Genomic DNA, 12290 nt, shown 5'->3' on the forward strand with positions numbered 1-12290 from the left:
CGAGTACAAACCCCCCGATCACTTGACCCATGTGAGCAGACTGACCTGCCTCAATGACTATTCTACAGCCCGTGGTGCTGACAGCACTGCTGGTCTAGGGAGGAAAGAATGACATGCTGAGGAAGGGCAGTGACTACTGCTTAGCAGGGGACCAGGCAGGGCCTCTCAGTTCCCAGGGGAACACAGTAGATGATCACTGGAGTCAGGTTTCAGGAGACTGGGGCTCTGGTCCTCACTGACTTCCTCTGTGACCTTGAACTGCTCATATAAATGCTGATCTTTGTCTTCTCATCTAAAGTGAGGATTAGGGAATTCCCTGGTGGTCCAGTGGTTAGGACTGCGAGCTTCCACTGCAGGGGGCACAGGTTCAATCCCTGGTCAGGGAACTAAGATTCTGCATGCCATGCAGTGTGGCCAGAATTTTTTTAAAAACCAAAAAAACAAACAAAAACCCCCTCCGATTATAAAATGAGGATTAGATCACCTGCTCCCATCTGCCCTCACTATAATGGACGATGAGATACTGGCTTTCATCACCACGGGGAAAGGGGAGAATTTACTCCAAAGCTGACAAAAAAGGAGCTCTCTATCTCCACCTACTGCCTATCCCATTACAGGAATGAACACTTCTAACCACCTGCTCCCTGCAGGGAGGTGGGGGATGCTGCCAAAAACAACAGACGGCCAGCAGTTTGGTTTAGCGCCCCTCAGCTACAGTCAAAGACTTGCTCAAGTCTGTCATAACCAAATTACAAGCAGATACATGAAGAATCACAAGACAGCGCTGGATTCCGGGCTGTCTCCCCCTTCCCAGCCGTGTTGCCTGAAGTAGAAAGCTGTGCTCCCAAGTATTCATCACAGCTGAGGGGGAGGAGCCACGCTGGGGAAAGAGCAGCAGGCCCAAGTTCCATGAACTAGTTCTCCCTTCCTCGCAGAGCAAGAGCATGCACAGTTATAGCAGAGGGTACTCGGAACGTTTGTGGCAAAATGGGCTCTCTCAAATTCAGAAAGGTTTTTTCGAGGGCCACTTTAGAATGCTTTCATGCAACCATTTTAATCCCCCTACATAAGATGTCATGTCTCTGAAACAAGATTCTTGGGATTGCTGAAATGATCAACTCTGGCTACTCTTCTGTGTAGAGTGTCTTTCTGCTGTGACCTGACCTTATGAAATAAATAAACTAATTTTAAAAATCCACAATAAACAAACACAAACTCAATCAAAATCACAAGATGTCTGCTTTGAATTGTATTCCTGGTCTGGGCTAACTCTGGGTCTGAGTTTCTTTACCAATTCAGAAGCTGGACTATACAATCTCTAAGGTTCTGTCCAGCTCAGTAATCCTGTTAACGACCTTACCTAGACATCCAGGCCTTTACTTTGCAGAGTGAAGCTGGCTGTCACTGACCATGCCCTGGTGACTTTGTTGAGCGCACACGCATACATACGCGTGCCTTCTAGAGGTGTGTAAGACACTGCCTACTGAAAGGAGGCGCACGCTGTCTTCTGCTGTGGTCCCTGATACCGAGGGCACCTAAACAGGGCCTTTGTAATATCAAATGCATCAGTAAGTGATAATCTAGCATCTCTTTTAAAATCTTGCAGCAGAAATTAAAGCACACCTAAATAATTGGGAAGACATCTCATGTTTATGGATTAGAAGGCTTAAGATTGTTAAAATGGCAATAGTGCCGAAAGCAATCTCCAGATTCAATACAATTCCTATTAAAACTCCAACAGCCTTTCTTGTAGAAATGGAAAAGCTGATCCTCAAATTCACACAGAATTGCAACAGGCCCCAAATAGCCAAACAATATTGAAAAACAACAACAAAGTTGAGGACTCACATTCTCTGATCTTAAAACTTACTATGAAGCTACAGTGATCAAAATAGTTGTGATACCAGCATAGGACAGACACGCAGATCAGTGGAATAGAACAGACAGTCCAGAAATAAACCCATACATCTATGGCCAACTGATTTTTTACAAAAGTGCCAAGTATTCAGTGGGGGACAACAAATGGTGCTGGGGCAACTAGATATCTATATGCAGACAATGAAGTTGCACGCACGTCCCCCTGCCCCACCTCACGTCATATACCAAAATTAACTCAATGACCCAAATGTAAAAGCTAAAACTACAAAACTCCTAGAAGAAAACACAGGAGTAAATCTTCATGATCCGGGATTTGCCAACAGATTCTTAAATGTGATACCAAAACACAAGCAACACAAGAAAAAACACAGTAGAACTCACCAAAATTAAAAACTTACTACATCCAAGGGCATTATGAAGAAATGAAAAGACAACTTATAAAGTGGGAGAAAATATCTGCAAAGCATTTATCTGGTAAGAGTTTAATATCCAGAACATACAAAGAACTCTTACAATTCAAGAACAAACAACCCAATTCAAAAATGGGCACAGGTCTTGAATAAACACTGCTCAAAAAAATGATACACAGGGCTTCCCTGGTGGCGCAGTGGTTGAGAGTCCGCCTGCCGATGCAGGGGACGCGGGTTCGTGCCTCGGTTCAGGAAGGTCCCACATGCCGTGGAGCGGCTGGGCCCGTGAGCCATGGCCGCTAAGCCTGTGCGTCCGGAGCCTGTGCTCTGCAATGGGAAAGGCCACAACAGTGAGAGGCCCGCGTACCGCAAAAAAAAAAAAAAAAAAAAAAAAAAGATACACAAATGGCCAACAAGCACATACTAAGATGCTCATCCCCGTTAGTCGTCAGGGAAATGCAAGTCAAAACCACAAGATATCGCTTCACATCCACTAGGATGGCTAGAATTTAAAAAGGACAGACAGTTATCACGTGCTGAGGAGGATGTGGAGAAACTGGAACCCTCCTCATACACTGCTAATGGGAATGTAAAATGGTACAGCTGCTATGGGAAACAGTTTTGGTGGTTCCTCAAAAAGTTAAACATAGCATTCACCTTATGACCCAGCAATTCTATTCCTAGTTATACATATACCCAAGAGAAATAAAACGTATGTCCCCACAAAAACTTGTACACAACTGTTTACAGCACCATTATTCATAATGGCCAAAATGCAGAAACAATCCAACTGTCCATCAACAAATTAATGGGTAGACATTTTTTCATATCTATACAATGGACAATTCAGCCATAAAAAGAAATGAAGTACTGATACATGCTACAACGTGGATGAACCTAAAAAACATGTTAAGCGAAAGAAGCCAGACACAATTATATGAAATATCCAGCACTGGCAAATCCATGGGGATAGAAAGCAGGCTGGCAGTTGCAAGGGGCTGGGAGGAGGGAGCGCATAGGGAATGACTCGTTAATGGGTACAGGGTTTTCTTTTGGTATGACGGAATGTGAAATGTTTTGGAACTTGATATAGGTGGTGGTTGCATAATACTATGAATGTACTGAACGCCACTGAAATGCATACACTTTTTTTTTTTTTTTTTTTTGCGGTACGTGGGCCTCTCACTGTTGTGGCCTCTCCCGTTGCGGAGCACAGGCTCCGGACACGCAGGCCCAGCGGCCATGGCTCACGGGCCTAGCCACTCCGCGGCATGTGAGATCTTCGTGGACCGGGGCACGAACCCGTATTCCCTGCATCGGCAGGCGGACTCTCAACCACTGCGCCACCAGGGAAGCCCTTGAAATGCATACACTTTAAAATGGTTATTACTTTTATGTTCTATACATTTCACCTCAATTAAAAAAAAATCTGCAGATAGGAACACATCTCCCCAGAGCTCTTCCCTGTGTGGCATATAGTCTGTGTGTGTACCAAGTGGCATGTATATCACAGAACTGTCTCCTCTCAGCTCTAGAGCACTGCTAGTCAAACACCACGATGTAAAAGAAACCAACTGATGTGTTAAGGTGGTAAAATTTTGGGTACCTTCCCCCTTTTGATTTTTTTTCTTCAATGCTTGTACAAATAGATTTCCTTCTCTCTCTCTGCTTTTCACATGCCCTGATCAGTCAGACGGAACATACCACATCATACTTTCTCCAAACAAGACGGGAACTTTGTCTGTCCTACTCTATGGCTTGTAAGCTTCTAGCAGTCACTTGGGGTAATGGTCACCTCTGTCACCCAGAAACAAACCTTCCTTTTGCTCCAAGAACTGAAGTTTAGAGGCTTTTCTGGTACCTTTGGCCTTTTCCTTTTTGAATTCACCTTCTTCTGTATCCTCCACATTCCTTATCCTCACTTCGGGGCTGCTGTTTGTGCTTCCTTCTACATGCCTTCTTTCCCATTTCTGTGTTTCCTCATGTTCATGACAAATATTAAGCAACTCTCCTTCTAACCCTGCCTGGAGTTTAAGGCCAATGTCTACCATAACACCCAAAAGGAAAAGCAGAAATAAAAGAAAAGGTAAAAAAAAAATCATCTCAAAATGAATCATGATTCTACTTCAAGGAAAAAAAAAGAAAAGCAACACAAAGGAGGAAACCCCCAGTTTCCATCAAATACTCACCTTTCTTTACTGATATATTCTTTACAACCAAGAATTAATTTTTTAATTCAACCTAGAAAATCCTCTTCTTTATGAAATAAGGTTTCATCAGGTGATAAATTTCACTCACAGAACAAATATTTACTGAGGAACAATTATGTTCCTGACGCTGTAAGAGCAGCCAAAGAGCACATACTCGAATGAACTTTGGAAGACCTGCTGAAGGCAGTATGTTGTTCAAAAACTGCCCGTGCATTTTATAAATCTCTTAAATTTTAAATAAACTTCGGATCAAATTAATGTTAAACATTAACATATTCATTTTTCCTTGGTCTATTTTAACTTAGGCACAGTGAGTTAGGACAGTCCCCTTACTTAGAACATGTCTCACATTCTACTTTAACTCCTTTTTCGCTGTTTTTCTCACACTAGAGTGGAAGCTCATTGACGGGAGAGCGTACATCATGCTCCTCTCCGATTACCTCCTGCCTGGCATGGGCTTTGTTGACTTCATGGCTGAGTAAGCAGCCCTTGAAAGAGTATGGAGCCTAATTCCCACAGGAGGGCTCCGGCACCCCGCTCCCATACCTTCTGTCTTTGCCTCCTTTCATAAATCTGTCTGCTCCAGCCTGGCTGTTCTCCATTTATAAATATATTTCCCTTCTTCAACTGCTACTTCCTTTTAAGAAAAGGCTTTAGTGCCTGCGAGGAAGTTTGGACTTAACCTTAAACCACAATCACAATTGCCAGTTGTCTCCTTGATCTATATTATATACAATCCCTCAGTTTGGTTTTATGTTCACCGATGCTGTTTACTCAAGAATATGATTTCCTTGAGGGCAGAAACACAATCTCTCAGAGCCATAACTCTGTCTTCTACATCCCAGGGTCTGAATCATCCTAGGCTCTGAATCATTATATTCCCTATCCCAAACTTTAGAAGCCACTGAGAAATCTAACATAAAATTCTCAAGTGAAAGAATAAAAAGGTATGATTATTACGTAAGGAAGATATAAACTTGAAGGAAAAAAAAAACCTTACGTGTTAACAAATTAGAACTTTGGGAAGAAAAGACCCTCAAGCAAATAATTACATTTCTAGAGTTCTAAGAATTCCATATTCTACACCGACAGCAATGAAAAGATTAAAAAATAAAAGCAGGGCTTCCCTGGTGGCGCAGTGGTTGAGAGTCCACCTGCCGATGCAGGGGACATGGGTTCGTGCCCCGGTCCGGGAAGATCCCACATGTTGCAGAGCGGCTGGGCCCATGAGCCATGGCCGCTGAGCCTGCGCGCCCGGAGCCTGTGCTCCGCAATGGGAGAGGTCACAACAGTGAGAGGCCCGCGTACCGCAAAAACAAAACAAAACAAAACAAAAGAAAAAAATAAAAGCAGACTTCATCATGTGGCAGTTTTAAAACAAGTATTGGCAGTATTAAAAAAAAAAAATGTTGAAAAGGTAGGTAACTTTATTTACTGTCCTCATCAGTAAGAGACTTTTGGAAGATTTATAAGAATTCATAGTAATAATGCATCTTTCAAGTGGCACATACTTAGCAAGTTTTATCATCACTGTAAGGATATAATGGAATTAAGACCAGTCTATTATGGGATATGAGAGAAAAATCTCAGATTCTAGGGAGTAAACTGTTCATATTTTTAGCAAACATGGATAAAGAAAGAACTAAAACCATCTTTCAACATCTTATGTTATACCTAGTAGTTTGTTTTTTTAAATGTAGCAAATTTAGCTCCACTTTTATGATGAATAGTTTTGCTCATGTGGCTGAGAGACATGGTTTGGAATAAGAACTGGCAGTTCAGAATCTGTACTTTCCAGTGGTGGGACATACCTGTTCTGATTCTTAAAGCAATGGAATTCCAATGCCCAGATGAGTAATGAAATTTGGGCTGGAAAGCAACAAAACACACTCAAATCTCTGATCCATCTCTCTGCCTTAATGACCTCTTGTGGCATCTAGCAAACCACTGGTTCTACAGAAACCAGAATGATCCCCCAAGAAATATAGGGAGGAAAGTGCAACTATGAGGAAGGGAGACGTACAAAGAGTTAATTCACGCTACCAACCCAATCTCCTTCTCAAAGACTCTGTCCTCTATGGTAGCGTGCCATGTTCCACCCAACAGCAGCTGCTCATGATAATCAATGTCTGACAGATCAGAGAAAGCCCTTAATGTGTTGCCAAGGGGCAGTTCAACAGATGGCATGGTGACTTACAACCAGAATCATTAATTACACTCTCTTATTAGTCCCAGGGCACAGTGCTGAAAATGCTTCCTCAGTGAAAGATGAGCATTTCAGATAAATGACCGTCTGGTACTGCCTGTCAAACTCCCTTTAGGATTTCTGGTCAGTGTTGATTTCTAAATCTAAGCCATACTATTTTTATAGCCGTTTCCCATCTTCCACTTTCAAGCTGGCTAGGAATATGAAATTTCCACCACTACTACCCATCACAGCTCCTGTAGTCATTGCAGGTAACAACATGGTAAACAGCGTCCATCCTTCGTTTCCCCGCACAAGTCAGGTGACTGTGTTGAAAGGCAAACACAACCATGTCAGCCACAGGGCTAGCTCACTTTTCCCTCCCTCTGTGCCAGAGAATGTGTTTCTTTAAGTACAGGGCTGGGGGAGGGGGACCATCCCCTCCCTCCCCAATCTACTCTGTTTCTTGGAGTAAGCGACTGATTCTCCAACTCAAAACTGTCTTCCCTTCCCAAACCACTGGCTGCAACTCTTCTCCACGTCTCTTTGAGAAAAAGAAGGGCAGACACTCCTGAAAAGGAAGCGTAGCAGCTGGAAGCAAGCCAAAGTTCCCAAATGTCCACACTGCCGGTTCAGTTATCTCAAAGGACTGAGGATAAGCCACCATGTATTTAATTAAGAAGCCAGACAAACGCAAACTAGAGAAACTAGTTCTGAAGGCCCTCTCCAAGGGCACTCAGACAATGTCAGCTCAGGGTAGAAATTAGTTCCTTCTCAACAGTACGAGAACTGGGCTCCATAAACATCACTATGTTTACGTGGAATTTTAGAACAGACTGCAGACAGAGCTTAGAGGCACACTACTTATTGGCCTCAGCAAGGATACAAGTTGGAAATAAATCTCAGTATAACCCAAAAGAAAAAAAATTTCAAGCATTTCCCAAATATTACCAAACAAACATTCTTTGGTTTTGCTGAATGCCTATTCTTCCTGTACCTCAATATACGTTTTGGGCTTTTTTTGGCTGCGTTGGACCTTTGTTGCTGAGTACGGGCTTTCTCTAGTTGTGGCGAGCGGGGGCTACTCTTCGTTGCGGTGCGTGGGCTTCTCATTGCGGTGGCTTCCCTTGTTGCAGAGCACCTGCTCTTAGGTGCGCAAGCTTCGGTAGTTGTGGCTCGCGGGCTCTAGAGTACAGGCTCAGTAGTTTTGGAGCACAGGCTTAGTTGCTCTGCGGCATGTGGTATCTTTCTGGACCAGGGCTCGAACCCGTGTCCCCTGCACTGGCAGGCAGATTCTTAACCACTGCACCACCGGGGAAGCCCTACAGTTGTGTTTTTTTAATATGAGTTCAAACTAAAGCAACAGTAGTACCCTAAATGCTGTTATTTAAGGCTTCATTGTTTGTTTTCTGCATTTCCATTTGTTCTTTCCTGGACATATAAAAACATGACTTTGATTTTTAACTAGGTTCAGATAATTACAATATCTGATAAGGAGCAGCTAAGCCCGTGTGCCACAACTACTGAGCCTGCGCTCTAGAGCCCGCGAGCCACAACTACTGAAGCCCGCGTGCCTAAAGCCTGTGCTCCACAACAAGAGAAGCCACCGCAATGAGAAGTCCGCGCACTACAATGAAGAGTGGCCCCCGCTCGCCGCCAACTAGAGAAAGCCAGCGCGCAGCAATGAAGATGCAACGCAGTCAAAAATAAATTAATTAATTAATTAAAAAAAAAATCTGATGGACGTTCTCATCTCATGAATTTTTTTAAAAAGAAAAAAAAACGTGTTATTTAAGGCATAATAAAAACCTCCTAATGTGGGTTGCAGGAAGGGAAACTTGGGAAGTTTGGGTCTGCCTTGCAATGTACTCACTTCTAGTTTTTTCTCCTTTTCTGACAAAACATCTTTCTGGTTCTGGGTGTACTCCACCAACATCCGAGCCAGCTGGCGTCGGTCTTCCAGTTCTGCCGCCAGGCGCCCGTTATATTCGGCTAGTAACAGACATGCTTCATCTACTGTTTTTGAAAGACGTTCAGCTGCCTCTTTGTCTAAGTACAAATGAGACCAAAAAAAGAGAGAGACAATATACAATGACACAGGCATAATTGCAAACATTTCTGGGGGAGGTTAGCTTCTCCCCTAACATTCAAGTCCAAGAACAGGCCAGAACCTGTAGACAAACAATGGACTGGCTGACAGAGAAATCCAAAGGTACTCACTCCTGTCAACAAGATGGGACATTTCTGAATTACCTGAAGTGAGGCAATTGTACAAAGAGGGGAATCTGGTAAATGATTTCTAAATGCTTCTACCAAAAAATGAATAAATATAAATATCTATAGCAACAAAAGCTCTACAAATAAACAGAAAGAGATATTTAAGGTCATTTGTGAAACAATATTTCCCTGCCTCTGAGAATTTCAAAGGTGCTTTCATTCATATTATTTCATTAAATATTCTTTGCATATCCCTCTGAAATACAAAAGCAAGCACTCATTTCTTGGGTGTGGAAACTAAGACTTAACAAAAGTGACAGGTTCAGTAGCAGGTTCTTTGCTGAGGAGCTGAGACTCAAAACCACATCTATAAAATGGACCTATAGGATTCTACTTCTTAAACTATGTAAGCCTTAAACCTCTTCTTCTATTTAACAAAATATAGGGTCTGATAAGAAGCTTTCAAATGAGACCCACGCTGAGAAATACTTTATATAAATACACAAAAATAAAAGATACAGAAGTTTCATAAAACAATACTTTCCTTAGTGTGTGCAGGGTGTTCTATCTTCTAACCCATAAAAAAAAAAAAAAATGTTGGTCATTATCTACCAGACTGATTTCAGGTCCAATTAATGGGTTGCAACTCATTGTTTGGGGAAAAAACTGTGCGGAAGAATCAAAGAAAGGGTATCCTTGGAAAGAAGGGGTGAACAAGGCTCAACATTAGGAAATAAGAAAAGACAAAGGACTATTTGTATTTCAAAGAAGTGATGTAATTAATTACGTGTGGTTATGGTGAGATTAAAATTTTTAAGCAGGTATACCTCATTTTAAAAAGGCCTTAAAGGATCGAGAGAGATCGGTGCTTTGAAACAAAGCACTAGAGACTCCAGTAGTTCCATGGGACAAACTCAAAGTGAGTTACACAGTGATACAGATCCAGTGCTTCCTATGAATACAGGTCGACAAGATGAGAGACCTCAGCACTGTCATACGTTAACCGGGATTTAAGAATTCCAACACAGTTTCTCTGGCAAACAGTCTGCCTGACTTTTAGATGCCTTCTCTACGTGAATACTGGAAGATGGACTGTTGAGGGATTCCAAATTAGGCCTGATGTCAAAGATCAGGTACTTCTATGCTCCTTGGGGGCAGGGAAACAACAGGATGTTCTTGGTGGAGGAGCACTGAGCCAAAGAGAACACAAAGGAAAGAGACATCGTCAGCCGTGGAGGGTGGAGCAGACGGGACACTTACTCTTCTAGACTGGCGGTGCGGCCTGGGACTGAGCTGCTGGGGCGGGTGGGCTGCTTTAGCTTTGTCATTGCTTAGCTATTGTTTGTAATGGTTAATTCATTAAAATGTGTAAGTGCCTGTGGCAGAAAATGGCAAGGAAAACACTAATTTTTGAGATTAAAATAAATAAACAAAACCAATTCTTTTACACTCCAAGAAGTGTACAAAGAAAATAATTCATTCACACAAATAATTACAAACCAGAAAAAGAAGCTGCAATAGTTTTATGAGCTATAGAAGAATATGCAGCCAAAACGTAGCAGTGAGATGCTCACTTCGAAGAACTTACCTGTGGCTGTCCTCACATGCTCTGTCTACCCTCCCAGCCACACAGACGAGGGCTGTGTCCTCTTTTGGCCAGCCCTTCACCTGCGCGTGGGCATCCCACCCCCTCCTGCTTACTCCAAGACTCAAGTTTCTGGGTCTGTCCCCTGCGTTTCCCCATGCCTCATCAACTTCTCTCCCTCTGGAAGCACCCCACCAGCACACACACACGCTGCTCTATCTTCTGTGTGTCACTCTCTAGCTATTGCTCCACATCCCTGATCCTCTTAAAGCAGAACTTCTCAAGAGAGCTGTCTATCCTCCTGGTACCCACCTCCTCCCCTACTGCTGTCACTAAACTCACTCCAATCAAATTTTACACTCCAAATCTTCCAATTAGCCTCACGAACATGTGGGCTCCTATTGTGTGTCCAACACTGTTCTAGGCTCTGAGTCAAAAGGTAACACAAAGGACAAAAACTCTCTGCCTGCAAGTTTACAATCTCAGGGAGGAAGAGAAATAAGTAATACACTATATTTTAGTTATTTACCAGCTGAAGATAAGAACTCTACAGAAAAATAAGGCAAAGGAGGAAAAATGGGGCATTCAGAGGGAGGAAGGCAATTTTAAATAAGGTAGCCAGGGACTTCCCTGGTGGCGCAGTGGTTAAGAATCCGCCTGCCACGTGGGTTCGTGCCCCGGTCCAGGAAGATCCCACATGCTGCGGAGCGGCTGGGCCCGTGAGCCATGGCCGCTGAGCCTGTGTGTCTGGAGCCTGTGCTCCGCGGCGGGAGAGGCCACAACGGTGAGAGGCCCACGTACCACAAAAAAAAAAAAAAAAAAAGGATCCGCCTGCCAATGCAGGGGACACGGGTTCGACCCCTGGTCCGGGACGATCCCACATGCCACGGGGCAACTAAGCCCGGGCACGGCAACTACTGAGCCTGAGCTCTAGAGCCTGTGAGCCACAACTACTGAAGCCCGTACACTGCAACTACTGAACCCACCCACTGCAACTACTGAAGCCCGTGTGCTCTAGGGCTCATGTGCCACAAATACTGAGCCCGCATGCTGCAACTACTGAAGACTGCGCGCCTAGAGCCTGAGCTCCGCAACAAGAGAAGCCACTGCAACAGAAGCCCGCACACTACAACGAAGAGTAGCCCCAACTTGCTGCAACGAGAGAAAGCCTGTGCACAGCAACAAAGACCCAATGCAGCCAAAGGAAAAAAAAAGAAAAAAGGTAGCCAGGGTAGGCTTCACTGAGGTGATACAGAAACCAAGGGCTGGAGGTAGTGAGAGAACAAGCCATGTGACTATCTGGGGAAGATCATTCCAGGCAGAGGAAACAGCCAAGTACAAAGGCCTTTGGAGGGGAAAGTGCCTAGCAAGGAACCCATATGACTAGAGTGTTCTGAGCAGAGGGGGGACATGATCCAACTTCCATTTTAGCAGATCACTCTGGTTACTATGTTGATGACAGAAAGATGACTGGGGGACAAGCAGGCAGCAGGGAGAGCAGATAGGAGGGTACTGTGATAATTCAAGTGAAGGTGGTGACTTGCACCAGGTGGCAGCAGCGGAGGTGGTAACAAGGTGTCAGATACAAGTTGTAGCCCAGATCAACAGGAATTATGAGGGGGTCATCTACTGAGATGGAAAAGACCGTGAGAGAAATTTTGGAGGGAAGATGAGAAGTTTGGTTTCGGACAGGTCAAATCTGAAATGTCTTTCGAGCTATCCAAATAGTAACACTGAGCAGGAGGCTGGATATATGGGTCTCAAATTCAAGGGACAGGTCAACACTAGAGATATAAATTAGGGGA

The 12290-nt window shown here is 43.7% G+C and overlaps 1 protein-coding gene across 8 annotated transcripts in view; it reads right to left on the reverse strand.

Moving 5' to 3' along the window:
* Window positions 1-12290, reverse strand: part of RPRD1B (regulation of nuclear pre-mRNA domain containing 1B) — a 77084-nt gene that overhangs the window by 37521 nt on the left and 27273 nt on the right. For 4 of the 8 annotated variants that reach the window (XR_013831680.1, XR_013831681.1, XR_013831682.1 and 1 more), the window contains exon 6: window positions 1-8732. This exon is cut by the window's left edge. Coding sequence is in view for 5 of the 8 variants with exons in the window: in XM_079945870.1 (XP_079801996.1) it covers window positions 8407-8732 (326 nt within the window). In the remaining 3 variants the exon portion in view is untranslated. The remainder of the gene's footprint in view (window positions 8733-12290) is intronic. The other 4 variants (XM_079945869.1, XM_079945868.1, XM_079945871.1 and 1 more) reach the window with 1 other exon arrangement.

Source organism: Stenella coeruleoalba, assembly GCF_951394435.1.
Source record: "Stenella coeruleoalba genome assembly, chromosome: 15".
In the NCBI taxonomy this organism is placed as follows: domain Eukaryota; kingdom Metazoa; phylum Chordata; class Mammalia; order Artiodactyla; family Delphinidae; genus Stenella; species Stenella coeruleoalba.